General features: G+C 47.8%; 1 protein-coding gene across 13 annotated transcripts in view; it reads left to right on the forward strand.

The window, feature by feature from the left end:
• The window catches only part of LOC147123222 (LIM and calponin homology domains-containing protein 1-like), a 637,194-nt gene that overhangs the window by 245,876 nt on the left and 363,480 nt on the right, over nucleotides 1-27,838 (forward strand). For all 13 annotated transcript variants that reach the window (XM_085969296.1, XM_085969236.1, XM_085969219.1 and 10 more), the window contains exon 2: nucleotides 19,760-19,830. In XM_085969296.1, coding sequence (XP_085825422.1) covers nucleotides 19,760-19,830 — 71 coding nt within the window. The remainder of the gene's footprint in view (nucleotides 1-19,759; nucleotides 19,831-27,838) is intronic.

Below are 27,838 nucleotides of genomic sequence, written 5' to 3' on the forward strand. Positions count from 1 at the left end.
GGAAGATGCGTTGCTGAGAGATGAGAGATTTCACAGGCTTCCATGCTCAGGATAACTGATGCTCACAATTAGCAGCATTGTGGACCTTCACAGATATCAATCCTTCAGCACTACTACATCACAATGTGATATTACTAGTTCCCCTCATCTACTTGTTCAACTTGCAATGTATTTAGTGCTACCTTATAAAATTTAATAATGCACCAGTTTACATCCTGGGCCTGATTTTTTTGTTTTAGTCATTTTCAATGCTATAGTGACATAATTGCACCCTTTATGCTGATGTGGGTATTAGAATGTTATATTTGTATCGTTCCTTGTAGCAAGTATTATGGGAAACGGATAATTTGATTTGTTTTGTGCTGTAGATGCCCCGAGCTGGTCAGGCAAGGATAATCACAGCACAGTTCCATCACAGCGACTGTTCCCCTTATTCTGCAAGACTTTGTAAGGTTGTTATTAATGGCTGTTTCTCCTCCAGGACTCGGCCTTTCTATTACTTGTTTTTGTCATTAACAGTGTGGCAGAGTGTCAAAAACCAGGGTCCTGGATCCATAGGATCTGCGAGAGGATTCCAGGAAGTCTCCTGAGGTTATCAGATTTCTGTCTATCATCAGGATTCAAAATTTTATGCATTTGGAGACTTACCAGCACATTGTTGTTCTACTAATGTTCTTCTAAAAATGTGTAGAAAAATAATAATAATAATTCGAGTAGCTGACTCTGGGGTTTATTTCCTGCGTGCATTGTACAAGAAATAGTGTTGTAGGCCTATGATGTTGGGCCTCCGCCCTCTTTCCGTTGCGTTCTGAAAATATAAGTAATATCTTTCTCTTCCAGCCCAATCATGGATCTTTGGGCCTGGATGCTTTTTGAATGCTGATTTTCAGCATTCAGAATGGCCTGAAGCTGGTGGCCAAGTGCGTAGCTACAGTTTTCTCAGGCCTGCAGCGGCATCTGTATTCCCACCCCTGTTTCTAAGCACAAGCACCTGCCAGGGGGTGGCACGAGGCTGTTCAAATGACTCAACCTACCAAATACAGGTATAGTCAGGTCAGGACAAGTGCAGTGCACTTCAATGACAACAACTTGCATTTATATAGCGTCTTTAATGTAACGTCCCAAGGCGCTTCACAGGAGCGTAATCACACAAACTTTGACACTGAGCCACATAAGGAGGTATTAGGACAGGTGACCAAAAGCTTGATCAGAGAGGTAGGTTTTAAGGAGCGGCTTAAAGGAGGAGGAGAGAGGTAAAGAGATGGAAAGGTTTATGGTGGGAATCCCAGAGCTTGGGGCCCAGGCAGCTGAAGGCACAGCCACCAATGGTGGAGTGAAGAATATTGGGGCTGCTGGCAAGAGGCCAGATTTGGCAGAATGCAGAGTTCTTGGAAGGTTGTACGGCTGGAGGCGGTTACAGAGATAAGGATTTGAAAACAAGGATGAGAATTTTAAAATCGAGGCATTTGTGGACTGGGAGCACAGGGGTGAGGGGTGACTGGGACTTGGCACGAGTTTGCATATGGGCAGCAGGGTTTTGGAGGAGCTCAAGTTTACGGAGGTTTGCTTCAGGTACAGTGTGCTTGTCCAGCGCCAAGATGATGCAGGGAGGGAGGTGGGGGGGTTGTTGGGGCAGTGGGGTAGCATTGAGGCCATTGTCTTTTTAAAGTAAGGACAAGGGGTCCCTGGAAGTGTATCCATATTTCCACACGTCAAGAACGCTGAAGATCACTGTTGCAATGTATCATCACTCCAGCTCCAAAACTACAGTACTATGTGTGCCATCCTGAACATAGGGTTGGCAACAGTCATACAAATGCAAAGGAATGTACAACAAGGTACCTAGTTTCCCTATTTCCCTCAATGCATCTCGATACAAACCCCTGTGCCAGAATTTGCACCAAGTTTTATTTTGGCAGCACTAGAAAGTGTTTGTTTTTACCAGTGGCTCCAAAGGACTTTCAGCACTATAACACAGGCACATGGATGCAAGTCCACCGTAAATATTTGATCACGTTAGAAAATATTTTATTGCTGATGTTGTCACGTGTTGTGGTCTTGTGAATTAGGTAAACCGCTGCTCAGTTCAATAGAAATGCAAGTGCAGTGCAGTTAAGGAGACAAAGGCTGGCAACTGGGGAGTGCAGACATTGTACTGTGACCCTATTTAGGTTTTAATAATGATGAGACAAATCAGATGACATTATGGAGTTCTCAATTTGCAAGGGTCTCATCGAGTGTGCTGTGAGATGAGAAAAGCAAGCTGGAATGCTCCTGTTCTATCATTGCTGCATAATGGATGAAGTGGATTGTTGCAGTTAGCAGGTGTTTCGACAAAGGAGAAGAAACTAGCCCATGCTATTGTTTCATACAACAACAACAACAACTTGTATTTATATAGCACCTTTAACATAGTAAAACGTCCCAAGGCACTTCACAGGATTATTAAAAGACGAAACTTTGACTCCGAGCCACATAAGGAGAAATTAGGGCAGGTGACCAAAAGCTTGGTCAAAGAGGTAGATTTTGAGGAGCATCTTAAAGGAGGAAAGAGAGGTAGCGAGGCGGAAAGGTTTAGGCAGGGAATTCGAGAGCTTAGGGCCGAGGCAACAGAAGGCACGACCACCAAGGATTGAGTGATTATAATCAGGGATGCTCAAGAAGGCAGAATTAGAGGAGTGCAGATATCTCGGGGGGGTTGTGGGGCTGAAGGAGATTACAGAGATAGGGAGGGGCGAAGCCATTGAGGGATTTGAAACCAAGGATGACAATTTTAAAATCGAGGCGTTGCTTAACCGGGAGCCAATGTAGGTCAGCGAGCACAGGGGTGATGGATGAATGGGATTTGGTTTGATTGAGGACACAGGCAGTCGAGTTTTGGATGACCTCAAGTTGACGTAGGGTTGAATGCGGGAGGCCAGCCAGGAGTGCGTTGGAATAGTCAAGTCTAGAGGTAACAAAGGCATGGATGAGGGTTTCAGCAGCGGATGAGCTGAGGCAAGGGCAGAGACGGGCGATGTTACAGAGGTGGAAATAGGCGGTCTTAGTTATGCTGCGGATATGTGGTCGGAAGCTCATTTCAGGGTCAAATATGACACCAAGGTTGCGAACAGTGTGGTTCAGCCTCAGACAGATGTTAGGGAGAGGGATGGAGTCAGTGGCTGGGGAACAGAGTTGGTGGCTACAATTAGATAGATAAGAATGGAACCAGGCGAGTGCAGTTCCACCCAGCTGGACGACGGTGGAGAGGCGTTGGAGAAGGATGGAGTGGTCAACCGTGTCAAAGGCTGCAGACAAGTCAAGAAGGACGGGGAGGGATAGTTTACCTTTGTCACAGTCACAAAGGTTGTCATTTGTGACTTCGATGAGAGCCGTTTTGGTACTGTAGCAAGGGCGGTAACCTGATTGGAGGGGTTCAAACATGGAATTGTGGGAAAGATGGGCACGGATTTGGGAGGTGACAACACATTCGAGGAATTTGGAGAGGAAAGGGAGGTTAGAGATAGGGTGGTAGTTTGCAAGGATGGAGGGGTCAAGGGTTGTTTTTTTGAGGAGAGGGGTGATGACGGCAGATTTGAGGGAGAGGGTGACAGTACCTGAGGCGAGAGAACCATTAACAAATGTCAGCTAACATGGGAGCCAGAAAAGGAAGTTGGGTGGTCAGCAGTTTGGTGGGAATAAGATCGAGGGAGCAGGAAGTGGGTCTCATGGACAAGATGAGCGCAGAGAGGTCATGAGGGGAGATTGGAGAGAAACTGGAGAAAGATGTGATTTCAGGGCTAGGGCAGGGGGGAACTTTAGAGGAAGTTTGGGCCAGTGGGCTAGAGGAAGTAAGGGAAGTGGCAGAGGCAGCTGAACGGATGGTCTCAATCTTAGAGACAAAGAAGTCCATGAGCTCCTCACACTTGTTATCGGAGGTAAGTGTGGAGGAGACAGGGGAGAGGGATTTAAGAAGAATACCTCAAAGTATCAGCTCACTCAAAACAAACACTCCTCTGTCAATAATAATGATACAATTGCCAACAGCTTTTGCACCCACTGACACATCTCACACATACACATCCTTAGAAATCAATTTGAACGCATGGCCGTTTTATTAGTCATATATATAATAATGGCAAATGAAACACCTGTGCAGCACCCGCGCAGCAAGCCATATTTTACCGTAATTGTTGTCAGATTTGGTTGTCTGCATGTGTTTTGAAGAAGCTGGAGGAAATGACCAAGATTTAACTGAAGATAGAGCTGTTGGGGAAGTATCTATGTGCGTATTGGTAATATAGTAGTTAGCAATAACCTCAACTAGCATAGAAATGCAGTAAATTGCTGGAAAATTTTAAATTGAAAACGAATGTGGAAGAAAATAAAGTTGACTTTTTTTTAAAAGGTAGATAGTAATTTTGAGAGGGAAAGTTCTTGCTGCAAAGGCACTGAAATCGTGGCCCAGAAATTCGGGTCGGGGGCTTCCCGCGGGTGTAAGCCCCCGACCTGCACTTACCTAGCGCACCGACCGTTGAGCTGTGGGCCCCCGTGGAATTCCGATCCGGGGCCTGCTCCAACTGCCGGCACGCAGTGCTTGCGTATCGCAGGGGCACAGTTAGTTCGATGCGTCCCCTGGGATCACATGGGCCATGGAGGGCCAATCGGAGCAGGGAATGCCCATAAACTTATAAATACTACGGGCCCCAAAACATCACTAAATCTTCAAATAATTTTTTTTAAATCACATTTTTAAAATAAACTACAAATGACATGAAATAACTTTTAAACAATAATTTAAATTTTTGAATTTTTAATTTTTTTTTCTAACGGCTAAAAATAAACTTACCTTGCTTTAAAGTATTTAAAAATAATAAACCTGTGGAAAAAATGTTTTAATTTTAATTAATTCACCACTTACCTTGTTAAAAGCAGGCCTTACGCCTGCTTTTTACATGTCTAACTTCTGGAGACTTACCCTCCCGGGAAAACCTGCAAAAATACCGTAAGTTCGATGCGCACGCGCAGCCTCTCCTGTGCACGCGTTCGAACTCTGAACCCCTTCTTTCAGGGGAACAGAAGTGCCGGTTTCCCGCGCATGTGCAGTGCATGCACGAAACCAGCACTTCCATTGGGCCTACGGGTGAGTACCCCATGTATACTCACCCGTGGAGACCCGAAGTTCTGGGCCCTTGTGATTTATGTTCACAAAATATATTTAAGGAATAAGCATTTTGTTTACTTGTATATGTTTATGGTTTAACTCCTAATGTCCACATGACAATCAACTAGAGTTTACCACAAATAACACTTATATACCAACATTTCACTAACCTTTTGCTCATCTTTGAATATTAAGTGTATTGTAAAGCCCCTGCTAGTCAAGGTCTGCCCTCTACTGCACACAGTCAGCATAGCAACAGGTAGGGAGGGCAGTCTTGATCTTCTGTCTTCTGCCCACCAGGTGATTTCTGATTTGCTGCTCTTCAGTGCATCGCCACTGTAAGTGTGAGCAGCATTGATTTAAGAGCTGTTGCTTTGCTGGCTATTTCACCGTCCCATGCCCTTGCTTAGGGCCAATTACACAGGGAGCACATATTAATTACGTTAATGAGCTGACCTCACAAAATCACGCAAGTGAGCTCTTCAGAAAGAGTGAGCTTAGTTGCTGGGACCAGAACATTTATCCTCTATTTTTTTTACTGTTATTCCTCCCAATGAATCTTTGAAAATCTGATTGGTGAATAAAGAAGAGAGTTAAAATTGTTTCATTTTTTGCACGTAAAAGATCATGCTGTGGATAAGGTTATAGGATCTTAAAGGTTTCTAAAATATGCACTGTGGTTGATCATTTTTCTGTTATGTTTATTGCTGGTGTTATTAAGTCTCATGTTTGCTGTGAATCAGATTTTTCTGGGCACTGATCTTCATTTACAGAGAGGCATTAACCAACTCTCAGGCATTTTAATACACAGAGGTATGCACATCATTTGGTAGGCGATTTTGGAGATGATGTCCCACAATCTTTGCTTTTTGTTTGTAATTTTAATATATCAATTATGGAGCAGTTTTAATTCAGTGTAAAAAGTGCAGCTTTATATTGACTGTTAAAGTGATCAATGCTTTCTTAACCTGTAGTAATCAATACCTGGATATTCTTTCAGGTAGGGTAGTGGAAATAAGGGGTGAATTTTGTCGTGCAACTGGAGTGGTAGCAGGAGGAAAACAGGGGAATAAATGCCTAAGCAGGCAGGGGCGTGGAGTGGCGGTGCTCAGAATGCATGCAAATATGGGTCCACGCCATTTTTGTGTGAATTAGTGCTGCACTGTAACTTCCTCAACCACCCCATGAGTTGTGGGTAGTACTGGGTGGGAAGCAGCCATTTCCAGCACTATTTAAAGGGATCCTCACTGGCTCTCACTTAAAACACTGCAATGGTTAGTGAGACTTTTTGCTGGTAGTTTATAGTAGATTTTGGCAATTTATTTGATTTTAAAGTGACTGTAGAGGCTGTCCAACCTTCAGAAATATTAAGGGGTTACTGGGAAAGCACTTTTTAAAAATGGGTTTCTGGCCAGAGGAAGAGGAGGAAGAGGAGCAGGAACAGGTGGAAGGAGCACGTGGAACTGAAGCTGCAGAGACCAGTTAGAAGAAGGCAATCTTGGAGGAATCTTTACCCTCCCAACAGAGTCTCTTGGCCCAGGATAATATAACCTGCACTTCTCTGAGCAGCAGTCCATAAGGAAGTGGCACCTCTGTTGGGAGGCTCCTACAACAAGATCTGCAACCCACTGCCACAGCTGGCACTGCATTATCTGTTCATGCTTGCATTAATCAGGTGGCTGTTGCCGTGCTTGCTAAAGTTAAAACTTTTCATGTTTACTAACGCATTACCTTTCATCACCTTCCCCTTGGACAACTGGAAACAGCAGGATAAAGCTGATGCGCTATCAATTACTCATAAAAGGCGGAGAGTTAGGAGAGTAACTAAAAGGCTTTTATTAACAAAGAACAGAGCATGCCTCTCGTGGTTGACTGGTTTCCAAGAAGGCAGGGGGCTGCAGGGCAGTCACCTTTATACCTGGGCATGTGGGTGGAGCCAGGGGCGGAGCCAGCTGAGGCATGCATAGATACAACAGTGTGCAACAACAACAACAACGGTGAACAACAATAACAGTGGTTTACCATATTCACCCCTTGTTTAAAATTGAGTCCGGCGGGGTGAAGTGTACTAAAGGTTCGTGTAAGTAAGTCTATCAGGTGGCCTTGTATGCCGTCCTGATCGTCGTGGTGGCGGCGGTGATGGTGCAGCATCCAACGTTGAATCTGGCGTCTCATTGAGTGGTTGGGTGGTCAATGACGGGTCCTGGGGCTGCGGCATGCCGTCTACAGGGGTTGGGTTGTGGGTAGTGGTGGATGGCAATGGTAGTGTTTCAGGGGCACCCGAAGGTGCGAGGTCTCGTATGGAGACTGTGTCCTCCCGCCCGTCCGGGTACGCCACGTAAGCATACTGGGGGTTGGCGTGGAGGAGGCTCACCCTCTCGACCAGGGGGTCCGTTTTATGGGACCTCACGTGCTTCCGCAGTAGGACGGGTCCTGGAGACGTCAGCCAAGTCGGTAGCGAGGTCCCCGATGTGGACTTCCTGGGGAAAGTGAAAATTTTTTCATGGGGGGTGGCATTGGTGGCCGTACAAAGCAGTGACCGAATGGAGTGGAGCGCCGCAGGGAGGACCTCCTGCCAGCGAGAGGTCGGAAGGCCCTTAGATTTTAAGTTTAAGAGGACGGCCTTCCAAACCGTCGCGTTCTCTCTTTCCACCTGGCCGTTCCCCCGGGGGTTGTAGCTGGTGGTTCTGCTTGTAGCAATACCTCTCATGAGCAGGTACTGACGGAGTTCGTCGCTCATAAAGGATGAGCCCCGGTCGCTATGGATATAGCTAGGGAAGCCGAACAAGGCGAAAAGGTCATTCAGACCTTTAATGACCGTGGTACTGGTCATGTCTGGGCAAGGGATGGCAAACGGGAAACGGGAGTACTCATCAATTATGTTGAGGAAGTACACGTTGTGGTCAGAGGAGGGGAGGGGCCCATTAAAATCGACGCTCAGGCGCTCGAAGGGGCGAGTGGCCTTGATCAGGCTTGCTCTGTCTGGCCTATAAAAATGCGGTTTGCACTCGGCACAGATTTGGCAGTTCCTGGTCATGGTCCTGACCTCCTCGATGGAGTAGGGCAGGTTACAGGATTTGATGAAATGGAAGAACCTGGTGACCCCCGGGTGGCAGAGGTCATTGTGGAGGGTCTGCAGTCTATCAACCTGCGCGTTGGCGCATGTACCACGTGATAGGGCATCTGGGGGCTCATTGAGTTTCCCGGGCCGGTACAAGATATCGTAATTGTAGGTGGAGAGTTCAATTCTCCACCTCAAGATCTTGTCGTTCTTGATTTTGCCCCTCTGCTTATTGTTAAACATAAAAGCTACTGAACGCTGGTCAGTGAGCAGGGTTAATCGTTTTCCGGCCAGGTAATGCCTCCAATGTCGCACCGCTTCCACAATGGCCTGGGCCTCCTTTTCGACAGACGAACATAAGAACATAAGAAATAGGAGCAGGAGTAGGCCAATCGGCCCCTCGAGCCTGCTCCACCATTCAATAAGATCATGGCTGATCTGATCCTAACCTCAAATCTTCTTTCACTCTGCATCCACCCGAACCCATGTGATCTCCCGGGAGAGGCGAAAAACCAGATAAAGACCCAATGGCCAATTTGGGAGAAAAAAATCTGGGAAATTCCTCTCCGACCCATCTAGGCGATCGAAATTCTTCCAGGAGATCACTCTGTCCCTATATTTTCTACAGTACTTACCTTCTGTAAAGGCGATCTCCACCCCAGCCAGGAACAGGAATAAAACCATCTCCTGAAATCTAACAGAATTAGAACACAGTAGGAGCAGAACAAGGCTACACGGCCCCTGGGCCCACTCCACTACCCACAGGGCCATGACCATTCCGAACCTAGACTCATGTCCAATTTCCTGCCCGCTCCCCGTAACCCTTAATCCCCTTTACTTCTAGGAAACTATCTATTTCTGTTTTAAATTTATTTAATGATGTAGCTTCCACAGCTTTCTGGGGCAGCAAATTCCACAAACCTACCACCCTCTGAGTGAAGAAGTTTCTCCTCATCTCAGTTTTGAATGAGCAGCCCCTTATTTTAAGATTATGCCCCCTAGTTCTAGTTTCACCCATCATTGGGAACATCCTCACCGCATCCACCCGATCAAGCCCCTTCACAATCTTATATGTTTCAATAAGATCGCCTCTCATTCTTCTGAACTCCAATGAGTAGAGTCCCAATCTACTCAACCTCTCCTCATATGACCACCCCCTCATCCCCGGGATTAACCGAGTGAACCTTCTTTGTACTGACTCGAGAGCAAGTATGTCTTTTCTTAAGTATGGACACCAAAACTGTATGCAGTATTCCAGGTGCGGCCTCACCAATACCTTGTACAACTGCAGCAATACCTCCCTGTTTTTATATTCCAACCCCCTAGCAATAAAAGCCAACATTCCATTGGCCTTCTTAATCACTTGCTGCACCTGCATACTAACTTTTTGAGTTTCGTTCACCAGGACCCCCAGATCCCTTTGTACTACAGTACTTTCCAGTTTCTTGCCATTAAGATAATAACTTGCTCTATGATTTTTCCTGCCAAAGTGCATAACCTCACACTTTCCAGTATTGTATTCCATCTGCCAAATCTCTGCCCACTTACTTAGCCTGTCTATGTCCCTTTGCAGGTTTTTTATGTCCTCCTCACTCACTACTTTCCGTCCCATCTTTGTATCATCTGCAAACTTTGATATGTTACACTCGGTCCCCTCCTCCAAATCGTTAATATAGATTGTAAAGAGTTGGGGACCCAGCACTGACCCCTGCGGAACACCACTAGTTACTGGTTGCCAATCTGAGAACGAACCATTTATCCCAACTCTCTGCTTTCTGTTAGAGAGCCAATCCTCCACCCACGCCAGAATATTACCCCCAATCCCGTGATTTTTTATCTTGAGCAATAATCTTTTGTGTGGCACCTTGTCAAATGCCTTTTGGAAGTCTAAATACACTACGTCCACTGGTTCCCCTTTATCCACCCTGTATGTTACTTCCTCAAAAAACTCAAGCAAATTTGTTAAACATGACTTCCCCTTCATGAAACCATGCTGAGTTTGCCCTATTAAATTATGTTTATCCAAATGTCCCGTTACTGTCTCCTTAATAATGGACTCTAACATTTTACCAACCACAGATGTTAGGCTAACAGGTCTATAGTTTCCAGCCTTCTGCCTACTACCCTTTTTAAATAAGGGTGTTACATTAGCAGTTTTCCAATCTGCCGGGACCTTTGCTGAGTCCAGTGAGTTTTGGAAAATTATTACCAATGCATCCACAATCCCTACCGCTACTTCCCTCAAGACCCTAGGATGCAAGCCATCAGGTCCAGGGGATTTATCCGCCTTGAGTCCCATTATTTTACCAAGTACCACTTCCTTAGTGATTTTAATTGTATTTAGTTCCTCCCCCCCTAGAGCCCCCTGTTTGTCCAGTGTTGGGATATTCTTAGTGTCCTCTACTGTAAAGACTGATACAAAATAATTGTTCAGTGTTTTTGCCATCTCCATGTTTCCCACCATTAATTTCCCAGTCTCATCCTCTAAGGGACCAACATTTACTTTAGCCACCCTTTTTCTTTTTATATAACTATAGAAACTTTTACTGTCTGTTTTTATATTTTTTGCTAATTTACTTTCATAATCTATCTTCCCTTTCTTAATCAATCTTTTTGTTATTTTTTGCTGTCTTTTAAAGACTTCCCAATCTTCCATCCTCCCACTAGATTTGGCTACCTTATATGCCCTTGTTTTTAGTCGGATACTATCCTTAATTACTTTACTTAGCCACGGATGGCTATCTTTTCTTTTACACCCTTTTTTCCTCAGTGGAATATATTTTTTTTGGAAGTTGTAAAATAACTCCTTAAATGTACACCACTGGTCATGTACCGTCTTACCCTTTAATCTATTTTCCCAGTCCACTCTAATTAATTCCGCTCTCATACCTTCATAGTCTCCTTTATTCAAGCTCAGCACGCTTGTTTGAGATCCAACCTTCTCACCCTCTAATTGAATATGGAACTCAACCATGTTATGGTCACTCATTCCAAGGGGATCCTTTACTAGGACATTTTTAATTAATCCTGTCTCATTACACAGGACCAAATCTAAGGTTGCTTGCCCCCTGGTCGGTTCAGTTACATACTGCTCAAGAAACCCATCCCTAATACACTCAATGAACTCTTCCTCAAGGCTGCTCTGCCCAATTTGATTTGTCCAGTTAATATGATAATTAAAATCCCCCATAATTATAGCTGTTCCCTTATTACAAGCCTCAACTATTTCCTGATTAATACTCCGTCCAACAGAGTTGCAACTGTTCGGAGGCCTATAGACTACACCCACTAGTGTTTTTTTCCCCTTATTATTCCTTACCTCCACCCAAACTGTTTCACTATCCTGCTCCTTTGACCCAATATCATTTCTCTGTATTATAGTGATTCCTTCCTTTATTAACATAGCCACCCCACCTCCTCTCCCTTCCTGCCTGTCCTTCCTGATTGTTAAATAACCTGGTATGTTTAATTCCCAGTCATGGTCACCCTGCAGCCATGTTTCTGTAATGGCCACAAGATCATACCCATATGTCATTATTTGTGCCGCTAACTCATTCATTTTGTTGCGAATGCTACGTGCATTCAGATAAAGAACTTTCAAATATGTTTTGTAACACTTAGTTCCTGTTTTTTCCCTTTTTAGTACTTTACTTTTTACTCCATACCTTCTGTCCCTTCCTGACACATTCTGTTTTTTAATTCCCCCACTGCTACCTAAGTCTATGACCTTCTCTGTTGTCATTTCTATTATTTGCTCTCTAGAAACCTCCCCCCCACTAATTAGTTTAAAGCCCTCTCTACAGCCCTAGTTATATGATTCGCCAGGACTCTAGTCCCAGCACTGGCCAAGTGGAGTCCGTCCCAACAGAACAGCTCCCTCCTGTCCCAGTACTGGTGCCAGTGTCCCAAGAAGCAAAACCCATTTCTCCCACACCAGTCTTTGAGCCACGCATTTAACTCTTTAATTTTATTTATCCTAGCCAAATTCGCTCGTGGCTCAGGTAATAACCCAGATATTATTACCCTTGAGGTTCTGTTTTTTAATTTGACCCCTAGCTGCTCATACTCCTTTAACAGAACCGTCTTCCTTGTCCTATCTACGTCGTTTGTACCAACATGGACCACGACAACTGGATCCTCCCCCTCCCACTGCAAGTTTCTTTCCAGCCCAGAAGAGATGTCCTTAACCCTGGCACCAGGCAGGCAACACAGCCTTCGGGACTCCCGCTCTTGACTGCAGAGAACCCTATCTATCCCCCTAATGATACTATCCCCTACCACTACAACATTTCTTTTTACTCCCTCCACTTGAATGGCCCCCTGTACCACGGTGCTGTGGCCAGGTTGCTCATCCTCCCTGCAGTCCCCGCTCCCGTCCTCACAGGGAGTAAGAACCTCGATCCTGCTGGACAAGAACAAGGGCTGCGTCTCCTTCAACACTACATCCTGGATCCCTGTACCTTCCTCACTCGTAGTCACACCATCCTGTCCCTGACCACGGACTACATCTGCAGTAATTAACTTCATAGGTGTGACCATCTCCTGAAACATAGAGTCCAGGAACTTCTCCCCCTCCCTGATGTGTCGCAGTGTCCGAAGCTCGGTCTCAAGCTCCATAACATGGAACTTGAGTTCCTCTAGCAGCAAACACTTGTCGCAGATGTAATCACCGTTAGCCTCAATGGGGTTCACCGGCTCCCACATCTCGCAACAGTAACACATCACCTGCTCCATTCTATATAATTAATTTAATTTCTTATTATTAGTTATGAAGACCCTGCCCGGATATATATGATAATATCACACCACTATTCAATAGGACTTACCAACTTAAAGGTATGAAAGAGAAGAGAAGGAAGAAAACCAACCAACCAGCTGATCACCAACCTCCTCCTTGAATACTGTCTGTGGAGCCTGTTTGGTTGACTCGTCTCGCTGCTCCGCCTCCGCAGTGCTGTCTAAGCCTGGGAGTGGGGAATAAAACAGAGCAAAAAACACACCCTCACCTCCCACTTATCTGAACTCTCCCACTTAGCAAAACTCCAACAGCACTCAATGCACAAAGCACTCCCACGAGTGTTGAATTTCGGGGCTCTGGAGGGTCCTTGAGAAAAAGGCCACGGGTCTCCCCGCCTGGTTAAGGGTTGCAGCTAGGGCGAAGTCGGGTGCGTCGCTCTCCACTTGGAAAGGGATGGACTCATCCACTGCGTGCATTGTGGCCTTCGCAATATCTCTTTTTATGAGAGTGAAGGCTGCACATGCCTCTGCTGTCAGGGGGAAGGAGGTGGACTTGATGAGGGGTCTGGCTTTGTCCGCATAGTTGGGCACCCACTGAGCATAGTAAGAGAAAAACCCTAGGCATCTCTTCAGTGCTTTTTGGCAGTGGGGGAGGGGGAGCTCCATAAGGGGGTGCATTCTGTCGGGGCCGATGACTCCGTTCTCCACTACGCAGCCAAGAATGGCGAGGCGCGTGGTGCGAAACATACATTTGTCCTTGTTGTACGTTAGATTCAGCCGCTGGGCCGTACGGAGGAATTTCTCTAGGTTAACGTCATGGTCCTGCTGGTCGTGGCCGCAGATGGTGACGTTGTCTAGATAGGGGAAGGTGGCCTGCAGCGCGTTCTGGTCAACCATTCGGTCCATCTCCCTTTGGAAGACCGAAACCCCATTGGTGACGCCGAAGGGGACAGCTTCAAAAGTTGTGTACTGGCGGTCCTCAGCCCTGATGGGGAGCTGGTGGTATGCCGACTTCAGATCAATCGTCGAGAACACCCGGTATTGTGCTATCTGATTGACCATGTCAGATATGCGGGGGAGTGGGTATGCATCTAACTGGGTGTAGCGATTGATCGTCTGGCTGTAGTCAATAACTAGGCGCTGTTTTTCGCCAGTCTTCACTACCACCACTTGTGCTCGCCATGGGCTAGTGCTACCCTCAATAATCCCTTCCTTCAGGAGTCTTGCTACTTCGGATTTAATGAAGCTCCTATCCCCGGCACTGTACCGCCTGCTTTTGGTAGAGGTTAGCGAACAAGGGGGGGGGGGGGAGACTTTAAGCGTGGAGAGGCTGCAAATGGTGCGCGGCGGGCGATTTAAAAGCTGGCTGCAGACTGTGAGTGGGGGGAGGGGTCCGCCGTACGCTAATGTGACACTTTTAAGGTGGCACTGAAAACCCAACCCCAGTAGAACGGCAGCGCAGAGATGGGGCAGGACAAGAAGTTTAAAATTTTTGTATTCTGTGCCCCTTACCGAAAGGGTCACTACACAGCAGCCACCGACGTCTGCTGAATGGGATTTGGAAGCCATAGAGATCCGATGGCGCATTGGCAGGACCGGGAGAGAGTAACTGCGCACCGTGTCGGGGTGGATAAAGCTCTCCGTGCTCCCGCTGTCGAAAAGGCAGGTAGTGGCGCGGCCGTTTACCGTAATGTCCATCATGGACCTGGACAGTTGGTGAGGGAGAGATTGGTCCAGCGTCACGGAGGCCAGCGTATGGTCGAGCGAGTCGCTGTGGTCGTCAGACGAGGCGGTGGTTGAGTCCGGGTCACCCGCGATTGGAGTTGGAGGCGTCCAAGATGGCGGACAAAATGGCTGCGCCCATGATCCCGATCCCCACGCGGCTGGAGGTGTCCAAGATGGCGGACAAGATGGCTGCCCCCACGGTTCACACGCGGCGCTGCTGGCGTTAGCGGTTTTACCTTTGCAGGCGCTGACGTAGTGTCCTTTCTTCCCGCAGCCAGAGCAGGTAGCGTTTTTCGCCGGGCAGCGTGCTCTGGGGTGTTTTGCCTGGCCACAAAAGTAACATTTCGGGCCCTTGGACATCGCTGCAGCAGTTGGTGCCGGGGGTGGCGGTCCCATGACCCAAGGTTGCGGCGTCCACGGTGCGGAGCGGTTAGGGGAGAATGCATCCATATTCCGGTGGGCCGCGTCTAGCGAGAGCGCGAGGGACACTGCCTTCTTCAGGTCGATTTCGCCCTTCTCCAGCAGTCTCTGCCGGGAGTAGTCGGACTTGAGGCCCGCAACGAAAGCATCTCGGATAAGTCCCTCCGTGTGTGTCGCGGCCGATACCTCTTTACAGTCGCAGGCTCGGCCGAGTATCTGTAGTGCCCGTAGGAATGCCTCCACCGATTCCCCGGACTGCTGTTTGCGGGATCTCAGGAGGTGTCTGGCATAAACCGTATTTACCGGGCGTGTGTATTGTCCTTTTAGCAGATCGTTAGCCGCCGCGTAGGTAGTCGCGTCCTGGATGAGCGTGTAGACTTGGTGGCCCACCTTGGAGGCCAGGATTTTTAGTTTGTTTCCATCTAGTGTCACGGCTGAGGCTTCCAGGTAAGCTTTGAAGCAACGCAGCCATTGTGCGAACTTGGTAGACGAACCCGCCTCTTGAGGGTCTAGGTCCAGGCATGTTGGTCTGAGGGCATGCAGCAGCGCCTGCTGCTCAGCGTTTGGTGCCGTCATTTGCTGCAGCGCCTGCTGCTCAGCGTTTGGTGCCGACATTTTGTTTTTTGTTAATAAAATTGATGCGCTATCAATTACTCATAAAAGGCGGAGAGTTAGGAGAGTAACTAAAAGGCTTTTATTAACAAAGAACAGAGCATGCCTCTCGTGGTTGACTGGTTTCCAAGAAGGCAGGGGGCTGCAGGGCAGTCACCTTTATACCTGGGCATGTGGGTGGAGCCAGGGGCGGAGCCAGCTGAGGCATGCATAGATACAACAGTGTGCAACAACAACAACAACGGTGAACAACAATAACAGTGGTTTACCACAAAAGCTCTGGGGTTTGCATGGATTGCAGGCTTCCCCCAAGTTCAGAGTGTCATTGACTGCACCCTCATTGCCCTGTGGGCTCTTCAGATGAGCCACTGCTTTCATGAATCACAAGGGCTTCCGCTCTATCAATGAGCAGATGGCAGGAGATCTGTGGCACAACTGAAGCCCCGATCCATGAGGTCCCCCAGCCTGCCCAAGGAGGTGATGGTAGCATAGCCTGCATATGGGTTAAAGTCTGATGTTGCAGGGCTGTATGGAGAGTTACAGAGACATGGCAGTCCTTGGCAAGGTCACTAAATTTCTTCCTGCACTGTAGCCTAGGAACTGTGTTGCTAGCACTGACTTGCCTAGCTGATTGATGCCAGAGATGAAAATCAACCACAAAACTCTGGAGTCATTCAAGAGGCTGCTGAATGCTGTGAATGGGAGATCATTGGGTTCTATTGAAGGATGAGTTAGATGGATGAATTGGTCTCTTTCATTTCTATTTATCTTTCTGATCTTAGTATGATCTAATGGGGTTTACCTACCAGGTGGGGTTGGGATGATCTAAACTTATCATATATTAAATGACAGCAGAAAACAAATTAGAAAATCACCAGGTAAGAGAGGGCTGAAGCTGTTAAAAAGGAAAGATCTTGTTTTTATACAGCACCGTTCATGACTTTAGGACATCCTAAAGCACTTTACAGCCAATGAGGCACTTTTGAAGTGTAGTTGTACCATCATGGCATTAATACATATCTTCCATATCTTGTTAAGATTTGAAATACTTTTACAATTAAAATTCAGTGTTGATGAGTTTTTTTTATATCTGAGCTCCAGTCGAGGGAATTGTAGCTCTGCGGCCCTGCTGCACACCTGGATTCTGACCCATTTCCCAGGTAACACGTGGCAGCGGCTCACTACTATATTCTGTCACTCGACTCATCCATGAGCTGAGTTAAGGGTCCATTCTTAAAACAAATTCATCATTTAAAAAAAATATATGGTTTTCAAGAAATACCCTTCTTAAGCGGGTAAGGTAACAAAAAGTAATTCTTTTGATTTAAAATTAATTAAAAAATTCTTTCTTCAATGCTGAAATTTTACAATATAAATCGTTTGAGGCTAAAATCCATCGGTATTCATTCAACAAATGATTGAGGATTATTTGTTGGATGGGCTTCCTTTTTGTGCAGCCTTAATTCAAATGGACATTGACAAAAGAACCTCTAGTTAGAAGAAATTGGATAAAGTGAAAAAGAACCTGTTGCCTGTTGAAAGGATGATGACCCATTTATTCTAAACCACGTTAGGTTGTCAGCTCGGAGTCTCAGTATCCTCTAAAAATCCTGTGTGAGCCTAATCTTTCATACTGGCCCAGTTTTTTTATGCGGATAATACTCTTGCTGCATTTTCTTCTGCTACTGCATCATTATTTCGTTTTGTGCAGTGAAATGTTGGAGTCTTTCAAAATAGCAATAATAAAACACTGGCACAGCTGTAACTTGCTGTTATATTTTTTACATTGTTGCGCTGCTTCAAATAACCAACATGTGGTTAATAGGAAATTATCTTTTAACATGGACTTTTTAACCCATTTTTAAAACCTCTTTTTTTCCTTTGAAGGAGTTCTGTTGTGTGAACACACTGAAAGTTGGGTATTCTGGTAGACTGATACAAATGATTTGATGTTAGGTTTACGAGAGTCAGCTCTCCCAAACTCAGCTGTGTGAAGGCAAGTTACTACCCCTGGTTGGAATTTTTAAAAATAACATTTTTATTCGTTTTATGGGATGTGGGCATCACTGGCAAGGCCAGCATTTATTGCCCATCCCCAATTGCCCTTGAGAAGGTGGTGATGAGCCGCCGCCTTGAACCGCTGCAGTCTGTGTGGTGAAGGTACTCCCACAGTGCTGTTAGGGAAGGAGTTCCAGGATTTTGACCCAGTGACAATGAAGGATCAGTGATATACTTCCAAGTCAGGATAGTGTGTGACTTGGAGGGGAACTTGGAGGTGTTGGTGTTCCCATGCGCTTGCTGCCCTTGTCCTTCTAGGTGGTAGAGGTTGCGGGTTTGGGAGGTGCTGCCGAAGAGGCCTTGGTGAGTTGCTGCAGTGCATCTTGTAGATGGTACACACTGCAGCTACGGTGTACCGGTGGTGGAGGGAGTGAATGTTTAAGGTGGTAGATGGGGTGCCAATCAAGCAGGCTGCTTTGTCCTGGATGGTGTCGAGCTTCTTGAGTGTTGTTGGAGTTGCCCTCATCCAGGCAAGTGGAGAGTATTCCATCACACTCCTTACTTGTGCCTTGTAGATGGTAGAAAGGCTTTGGGGAGTCAGGAGGTGAGACACTTGTCGCAGAATACCTAGCCTCTGACCTGCTCTTGTTGCCACAGTATTTATGTGGCTGGTCCAGTTAAGTTTCTGGTCAATGGTGACCCCCAAGATGTTGATGGTGGGGGATTCGGCGATGGTAAGGCCATTGAATGTCAAGGGGTGTTGGTTAGACTCTCGCTTGTTGGAGATAGTCATTGCCTGGCACTTCTGTGGCGCGAATGTTACCTGCCACTTATCAGCTCAAGCCTGAACGTTGTCCAGGTCTTGTTGCATGCGGTCATGGACTGCTTCATTATCTGAGGAGTTGTGAATGGCACTGAACACTGTGTAGTCATCAGTGAACATCCCCATTTCTGACCTTATGTTGGAGGGAAGGTCATTGATGAAGCAGGACACTGCCCTGAGGAACTCCTGTATCGATGTCCTGGGGCTGTGATTGACCTTCAACCACCACAACCATCTTCCTTTGTGTTATTGTAGAGCATGTGCTGCAATCACGTACTCCCTAGTGACTGATCCCATTCTATCACCGGAAGATGTCTGGCAACATGTTAGCCATCTCTCTTCTTGGCCAAGGAGTGAGGTTTGTGGGAGAACTGGGCAAATCCAGCCCAGGCTGATGGGATGAAAGTCTCCTCCATAAGTTGGCTGTAAGGGTGCTAGTTTGGGAAATCTCAACCCAGTTCCTAATTGGCAACTCTAGCTCAGAGAGGTCACAGGATGGCTATTATGAGGGGAAAAATTGTTGCACAGCTGCAGTAGGTGGTAGTCTTCTGAGGTTGGCATTGGGGCAGAGGAGAGGTAGCTTTACTTTGGATCTAGTTGTGCCATACCTGACCTGAGAGTGCTTGATGCTGACAGTAGATGACTGACATGGGCAGAGTTTCATTTCCCATTATTAACATCCCTTAATACTGTAAGTACATTTTTTAAAGGGGTGGAATATGTGCCATGAAAAAGAAGGAATTGAAAAGATACTATAAAAAATTTCAAATGCAAATCAGTAAAGGGTGAACCAGTAATGTACTTGTTTCACAAACTCTCAAGTGTGTGCTTCTTATGCATTTGTAATCAAACACAGTGGCACATTTGACTAGAAACTAGAGCAAGTTGATCATTTGCAGGTCTTTTTCATGTTTCTCCAGTGATGTGTCAGGTGCAAAATTCCACTGGCAAGAAAGAAGCATTATTATTCCAAAACTGACACACCCCAACTGTAATGTACACTATTTTTGCATCAAAACCATAACCTTTTAGGAAATAGAGTCCTTGTTAATTACAGGTTGGCAGTTGGATTTGTTTTGCATGTATTCGGTAATTGACAGATAATATTCCTGTCAGAATATTCCAGCCTGGGCTCATATTGAATGTGGTAGTTCATGTTATTGTAATTTGCTTGTTAATATCCATAAAATTGTATTTATTATTTACATCCCCACTAATAGATTTTCCCTTTTTTCTGCAGCAAGTAACAGGCAGAAGTTTTGGTGATAAGGACTTTCGAACGGGTTTGGAAAATGGAATCTTACTTTGCGAGTAAGTAATTAATGCTTCTTTTCCAACAATTTGTAAAACAAACCAATCACATAGAGTAAGTGAGAAATATCATTCTCTTTGGATGCCGAGACTGATTAAGCTGTTGGCTGCTTCTTTAAGTGGGGTCAGAGCTCTGTAATAATTGCGTTCACAGCTGTTGCACGGTGTCTGATTTTTGTATATATATTGGTTCCAAAGTTTTTACTGTATGGATCAAATGTAATTATTTATGGCCTACAGTGACTGAATTTTAAATAATTATAGCCCATTTCCGATTGAATGGGAAGTTAAGCTTGGTGAGGTCAGTTACTGACAAGAATAATGGGCTTTCTTTTGTGCCAGAGCAGGTTCCAGCCAAAGGATGCAGTAGCTCCGTTAGTTAACCTTTAATAAATAATGTAATAATAGTGTTTTCAAGCACAAGTCACCTTGTGTAAAATAACTGTCAGCTATGGAATTTACAGCCTGGGTTTTACTGTGTTCCACTATGTGTAACAAATAAACTATTTGTACTGACAGAGGCCATATGGTTCGGCCCTCTGCCTGTAGCGTGGCAGAAAGCTGGCTTCCTATTGGTGGTAGTACCTGTAAAATAACAGAAGCAGTGATTATGTCCCTGGTGAGGAGCTGTTATATATAATCATGTCTTAATTCACACTCCATTTGTGTTGGTGCTAACAGTGTAGATACTGATACTGCTGCACCAATCAGAACATTGTGCTGGTTGAACCTACTTACAGGGTCGGTAATGCAATTACATTTGAGTCTGGTCAACATGCAGGAAAAAAAGTAATTATTCTAAAATCTAAGATTATTAACTAATCCTGCAATTTCCTGACATCTGGTGCGTACGTGAAGCCACAGAACTTCTGCAACAAACATAATCTGACGATGAGCCAATCGAATTGTTTCTTTGATTTTTCAACATTACGTGAGCACAGATTCTGAACCAATAGTTTATTTTGGTATACTTTCAGAATTTGTCAACAGATTCTCTTATCCTGGATGATGAAATAGACTGCAATTTTAAAAATGAGTTGTTAACACAAGAAAACAAGCTAATCTGTAACAGATTTATTGCTCTATAGCCTTGTGTACATAGGGCCAATCAATGCAAGAAATGCTTCAGTCGGGCTTTGTACTTTGCATTTCTACAGCAGGTTAGAAGAATGTCTGTTGCTGACGTTAGTTTGCAGCCTCACAATGTTTATTTTATAAAGAAGATGGCTTGAATTCTCCTCTTCCTGCTGTAGGATGGTCAGGGCAGGACTTTTACCTGCTGCCCTGACCCTGCCATGACCCCGGCCTGGTTTCCTGAGTTGAAGATCAATAAATATGCAGGGCCGTCTCCTGGCAGCATACCTGCCAGCTGCAGGAGCCCATCACAGCCCCCAAAGAAAATTCTGGCAGTGCTACAGGAAGACTGCTGTTGTAGCACCTGAAGCGATGGAACAAGTTAAAGGGGCACAAGAGCCCCTAAGATCAAGGTAGCTTTTTAGGCCTTGGTCCTGTCCCTCAAAAGAGACATCAGGGAAACTTAGGTTGCTGCCCCTGAGGATTACTGCCATCCCTCTCCTGACAGCCCCCGGAGACGGCAGTAGTACGAGTGGAAGACAGAGAAATGGAACAACTTGCTTTGCTTTGCCTCCCTGTTGTAATTTACATGCGGTGAGTGGGTAAGGGACAGCCAGTGGCCATTCTGGCAGGGGTGCTAGGGAGGAACATCAAGGTCAGGCCACGGAGGTGGTGGTCGGCCTCTGTCACAATTTCCCAATTTTTCCACTGTTATCTCACCCAATTGGGGCAGGATAGTGGAGGAAAATCTGGGTCTATATCTGTAAGGGAGCTGAGACAACACTAGTAACAATTATGTGGCTCCAAATGTAGAAAAGTAAACACTATCTGCTAACACACAGAGTGGTCTGCACAGAGTGATCTTAAACAGATTGCACCTAAACAGAGTGTTAAACTTGGGAATTTGGAGAGAGTGGGAATTCAGAGCAGAGGGGGAAGGAGCTGCTGCTTTTGCCTCCAATACTTGTAGCACTTAAACTAGATCTAACAATTAGCTAAAAACTAAGCTATAAACGAAGTTAATTAAATACATAGGCCTAGAAATTCAGTATAGCCACTTTTGGGGCGGTAAAGTCGGGCGGGCGCTAAAGTTTGCGCCCGCCGGAAAGTGGAGGCCACTTCGCCGATATTCAGTAGCTTTGGCCAAGGAGTTTGCTCGAGCGCTAAAACTGGCGTTGCACCCCTATCTTTAGGCGCTAAGCCGGCGGTGCAGACTGATACCGCCGAGGCCGGGCGCAGCGCAGGTGCGGTCATGTTTTGATTGACAGCAGACACCCTGGCGCCGGCCAGCTCTTAAAGGGGGAAGGGTCGACTTGGTCTGCTGCCACGCCCTGGATACTGCAGCCCTCCAGCTAGGCCTAAACACTGCTGCTGGAGAGAAATAGCGCCAGCAAGGATGCAGAGGGCCCGTGAGCGAGCGCAGCGCTTCTCTGCCCATGATTTGAAGGTGCTGGTTAGGGCTTTGGAGAAGAGAAGAGATATCTTGTTCCCGGACAGTGGCAAGAAGGCTCCCAAGAGGCTGTACAGGAGAGCCTGGAGGGAAATCGCCCAGAGGGTCACAGCCAACAGCGATGTCCCCAGGACTGGTGACCAATGCCGGAAAAAGTTTAACGACCTCACTCGGTTGGTCAGGGTGAGTACCCTTTCCAGTGTCCTCCTCATCCTTGCATGTGCACCTCACATTATGGGCAAAGGGACCTCAAAGGCCTAATGGCCAGCCCTCCTCCAGCAGCTATGGCACTGGCATGAACATCAATTGCACTTTCTGCACTTTACACACTGGCCAAGCTATTCGACCATGGGAGGCAGTGCACACAACAACAGGGCACCACACTGGCCAAGCTATTCGACCATGGGAGGCAGTGCACACAACAACAGGGCACCACACTGTACTTAGAAGCCGTCCTTTCTCTTGCAGGCCAAGCTGGCCGAGAATCTGAAGAGCCGGACTGTCACCGGGGGAGGCCGTGCCCAGTTCCAGGAGCTCAGTGACTTGGAGGAGCGCGTGGGTCGACTCATGGGTGCCCGGGTGATTGGCCCCGTTGCAATTGGAGATGCCGACCCTGTGCTGGGCCCCAATGGTAAGGACATGACCGTTTGGACCTCTCTCGTTCCCCTTGCACTTCAGATCTACATCCTTTGCCACTGTCCGACCAATGCGCATAATGCCACCACTCATGCCTCCCTCGCTGACGCCCTGTCCTCACTCTAAAGCTACTCTTGTGCCTTCCTGCTTTCAGCTGGTGAGGAGGAGGTCCCTGAAGCTGCGAGTGTCAGTCCCTCGGAAGAGGAGGACGACGAGGAGCAAGAGGAAGGCGGCACATCGGGGGAACCCTCATCCGCGCCAGGGGATGGCAATGGAGGGGACACGTCTTGCCTGGAGGAGAGCCAGGGGGAAGTGTTGCAGGGGGCTGTAGCTCCTGTGCCCAGTGGCGTCCAGCCGCGCGGGAAGGGTCGGGCAGCACGGCTGCCTTCTCCCCAGAGGGGGGAAGTGTTGCTGGGGAGTGTAGCTCCTGTGCCCAGTGGCATCCTGCCACGCAGGAAGGGTCGGACAGCTCGGCGGCCTTCTCCCCACAGGGGGGAAGTGTTGCAGGGGAGTGCAGTTGCTGGGCCCAGTGGCGTCCAGCCACGCGGGAAGGGTCGGGCAGCTCGGCGGCCTTCTCCCCAGAGGGAGAGTCCGGCCTCCAGTCCGGAGACGGTCCTCGCCCAGGAGGTGCGCCTCCTTGATCAAATGTCCGCGGACTCGGATCGTCGCCACACCGAGTTCATGGGGGTTGTGGCACGGTTGCCTGAGGCCATTGAGTCCCTGGCTCATAGTGTGGCCGATTTCGGGGCCTCACAGGCCAGGGGTTTCGAACAACTCGCGGCAGCACAGGCCAGGGGTCTCGAACAATTCGGGGCATCACAGGACGCGAGTCGGGCAGAATTCAGGGCATCACAGGACGCGAGTCAGTCCGAATTCAGGGCAGCACAGGCAGCGAGTGGAGAGTTGACGAGTGGTGCCGTGCAGTCACTGGCTGGTCTGATGCGGGCACAGACCAGGGCAGTACGGGCACTCACTGCTGCCACACTCGCTGTGTCACGCACGCATCGCCAGGGCACCCGCCGCGCTGCTGCAGCACAGCGGTCTGGCCTTCACCAGATTGCTGCGCTTGCTGCAGTGCCAGCCCGGCCGACTGCCAGTGTCTCTGGCGACCAGCGAGCACCTGGCATCAGCCAGCTTGCCCCCATTGCTGCAGCCGCCACTGCCACTCCCCCAGCAAAGCTGCGACGAGCTGCTGGAGAGACTGATGCTGCCCAGCCACAGCTGCAGCAGTCAGCAGCCGGCCCCTCCAGGGCCGGAGCTCCTCTAGGCCGACCCCCAAGGGCATCTGCCGTCACGCATTGTGCCCCTCAGGAGCCTTCCCCCAGCCTTGCAACACCCACAGGGCCCAGGTTGAGGCGGAGCAGCAGGTCGGCCAGGGGCCGGAAAAGCCTGGACAAGGACTCGCCCTCTCGGCACACAAAGTAGAGTGTGTTGCCAAATGTTTTTTTATATGGGGGTGTTTGTGTTCTGTATGGGGGGGGTTTATTTTGGTAAGGCCGAAGATGAAGGCAAATGTTTTTTTATATGGGGGTGTTTGTGTTCTGTATGGGGGGGTTTGTCTTGGTAAGGCCGAGGATGAAGGCCATTTGGATGGACAAGTTTTGTTATTCCTGCCCAGGTTGTGGGAGTGAGATATGTTTTTGACTGTTTTTTGGGGGTCTTGTCTGTTTTTGGGTTTCATGTGGGAAGGGCCCTGAGTTTGTTCAATAAAGCTTTTTATTTATTCAGCTTGTCCATGTGTGATGTTTCAAGTGGTTGTTGCGTTAACCGGCTGAGGGCTTGCGGAGCGGCTGCATTCATGTGCCTTCATTGCCACAAGCCATTCCCTGACAGGGGGCCTAGAAGTGTCGTTCAATAAGCCGCCGACGGACAGCCCTTGGACCTTGTGGCTCCCTCCTGGGCTGGTACTCCTCCTCCTCCTCCTCCTCATGGTCCTCCTGCTCGTCCTCCTGAGGTGGTGGTCCAACGTGAGGTGGCAGTGCCTGAGTCCTGCGGATAGCCAGGTTGTGCAGCATGCAGCAAACGACGACGAACTGGGAGACTCTATCCGGCGAATACTGTAGAGATCCGCCGGAACGATCCAGGCAGCGGAACCGTTGCTTGAGGACACCAATCGTTTGCTCTATGATGTTCCTTGTGGCTTGATGGCTTTCGTTGTATGCCTCCTCAGCAGGGGTCCTGGGCGCGCGGAGCGGGGTCATGAGCCATGTACACAAAGGATAGCCTTTGTCCCCGATAAGCCATCCTCTTGGGGGAGGCTGTGCCTGGAACATGTCAGCCACAGTAGTCTGGCGCAGGATAAATGCATCGTGGCTGCTGCCTGGAAAGCAGGCATTGACAGCTAGGATGCGCTGCCTGTGGTCACACACCAGCTGTACATTGAGGGAATGGTAGCCCTTCCGGTTGCGGTAATCCTCGGCATTGTCGATAGGTGCCCACATAGCCACATGCGTGCAGTCAATGGCGCCCTGCACCATGGGGAAGTCGGCGATCCTGGCAAATCCGACTGCACGCTGCTCCTGCCTCTCTAGGGTCATGGGGAAGGAGATGAATTGGTGTCTCCTTGCGAAAAGGGCATCGGTGACCTGCTGGATGCAGCGATGCACGGCGAACTGGGAGATGTTCGCTATGTCCCCAGCAGCGGCTTGGAAGGAGCCGCTTGCATAAAAGTTCAGAGCCACCGTGACCTTCACTTCCACCGACAGAGACGTCCTGCACATCAGCTGTGGATGCAGATCTCTGTGAAGCAGCTGGCAGATCTCTGCAACCACCTCCCTTCTGAAGCGCAGCCTCTTAACACAATGCGCGGCAGTCATGGTGAGATAGGACACCTGCTGGCGGTATTCCCTGAGTGGGTAAGGCCTACGTTGCCGACGCCTGATGGCCCCTCTGCGTCTAGGCATGGCTGCCCCTCTCACACAGCGTCTGCGAGCCCTTCGCACATAATGCTGGAACTGAGGGTTGGAACCCCATGCAGCCCCCATAATATACTTGCAAACAGTGAAATCACAATGAGTCAAATTTCCAAGCTCTGGCCAGAAGCCAAAAATACCTCTCCTCTGTTGTCCCAAATCAGTAAGGTCTGTTCCTTGGTCTCTGTCCAGAAATCCGTAGCACTCAAGTCATTGCAGCAAAATGGCTGGCCTTTATAGTTCAGTCTAAGTGCCCTTTAATTAGCGCTCCCCGAGGCCCGCAGGGCCTCTGCTACGTTCCACTTCACAGTTCTTAACAGCGCCACGCCCACATTGGGCGGGCGCCACTGAAGTTCCGGTTTGGGGCGCACAAACGGTGTTGCACGACGAAATGACGTCATAAGCTGCGCGCGCAGCTGAGCGCGCGCAAACACTTTGCGCCGGCGCTAAATGTCAACTGAAGTTGGGCGTAGGTGCAGATCGGTCTGCGCCCGGGCGCTAAGTGCCTAGCGCTCGAGATCTACTCCTCTTATGGCGCTAACGGCTGGCGAACGCAACTGAATTTCTAGGCCACACATTTTAATTAACTAAATAAATAAAACAAGGTTATGTGCCGCAATTGCAGCATGTGGGAGTTTGTGGAGAGCATCGCAATCCTGGACGACCATGTCTGCATCTCGAGGAACTTCAGCTCAGAGTTGTTGAGCTGGAGTCCAAGGTGCAGACATTGCGGGGCCTCAGGGAGGGGGAGAGTTATCTGGACACTTTGATCCAGGAAGCAGTCACACCCCTTAAGTTAGGTAGTGGTGCAGGTCTGGTTAGTATGAAGGTATTAAAGTGGTATGTGAAAACAGAAAGGTTATCTAAATAGGAGACATCAATTAGCCAAACATTAATTGAGAAAACCCAATGGTTTGGAATCCAAGTTCGTAAATGTAATGCGTTACTGCCACATGACCAGTACATGAGGAAAACCATGAAAGGGAGATGTTTTGCCTCAAATATACCCCCATGAAAACTCACAGCGAACATGGGGCCTCACATATCAGTCTCTCAGCCAAACTTTTGAGACTTCTGGAAAACCCGTGGATCTTTGGGCCTAAAAGTAAATCAACCGGTGACAAACCTTTCTTGGCCTGCCTGAATCCTCAACTTGACTTGGAAGGAATTTGTCTTGTTTTGCACACTTTGTACAAAAATAATAAATTGCAGGACAACGGAGTATTACAGTTTAAACTCTTTTATGAAGCATCAGGTCTGTGATCTCAATCATACAGCACAGTGGGGACAAGATGGAGTTAGGACCCCTTACAAATGCCTGCAGGCCAATGGCAACTCAGCATGTGATCACATGTGAATATAATAGGTATTCCTTACAGATGCCTGCGGGCCAATGATAATTCAGTATGCAAATGTTACATCCCCTTTTAAAAGAAAAACGTTATGCATTACTTTTAAACCTTTCTTTTACATAATGTTCTCGGTAGCATCGGTACATCTGTCTGTCTGTCTGTCATTCTGTCATTCTGTCTGTCATCGCCTGTGCGTCTGTCGGGCTATGCACTCGAAAGTTACAGGGCGTACCTACGCGCGCGTTACCTCCAAAGAAAGCTTACGCTTCCGAGACGGTTTTAAGCGTATTTACGTTTCGGCCGGGCTAAAATCGCGCCCGCGGTATCCCAAAAACCTTCAACGTTCCGCTCATTAGCATCTCATTATCCGCTCATTAGCGACAGAGTGACCTCGAGCTCGACCAATCGTACGCCGGGTTGCTGGTGCGTGCTGCCGGGCCAATCGGTGCGTGTGTGGCCGGGCCTTATCGTTCTGAACCGAGGTGAGTCGCCGCCATCTTGATTCCACACTTTTCCTTTTTCCCGCTTTCTGCGTCTTAAAAAAAAACGTTGCTTTTAAAACACATATTGTTTTTTAAAAAAAT

Source organism: Somniosus microcephalus, chromosome 2 (genome assembly GCF_052327205.1).
Source record: "Somniosus microcephalus isolate GS21.2 chromosome 2, FLI_Smic_1.0, whole genome shotgun sequence".
Taxonomy (NCBI): Eukaryota; Metazoa; Chordata; class Chondrichthyes; order Squaliformes; family Somniosidae; genus Somniosus; species Somniosus microcephalus.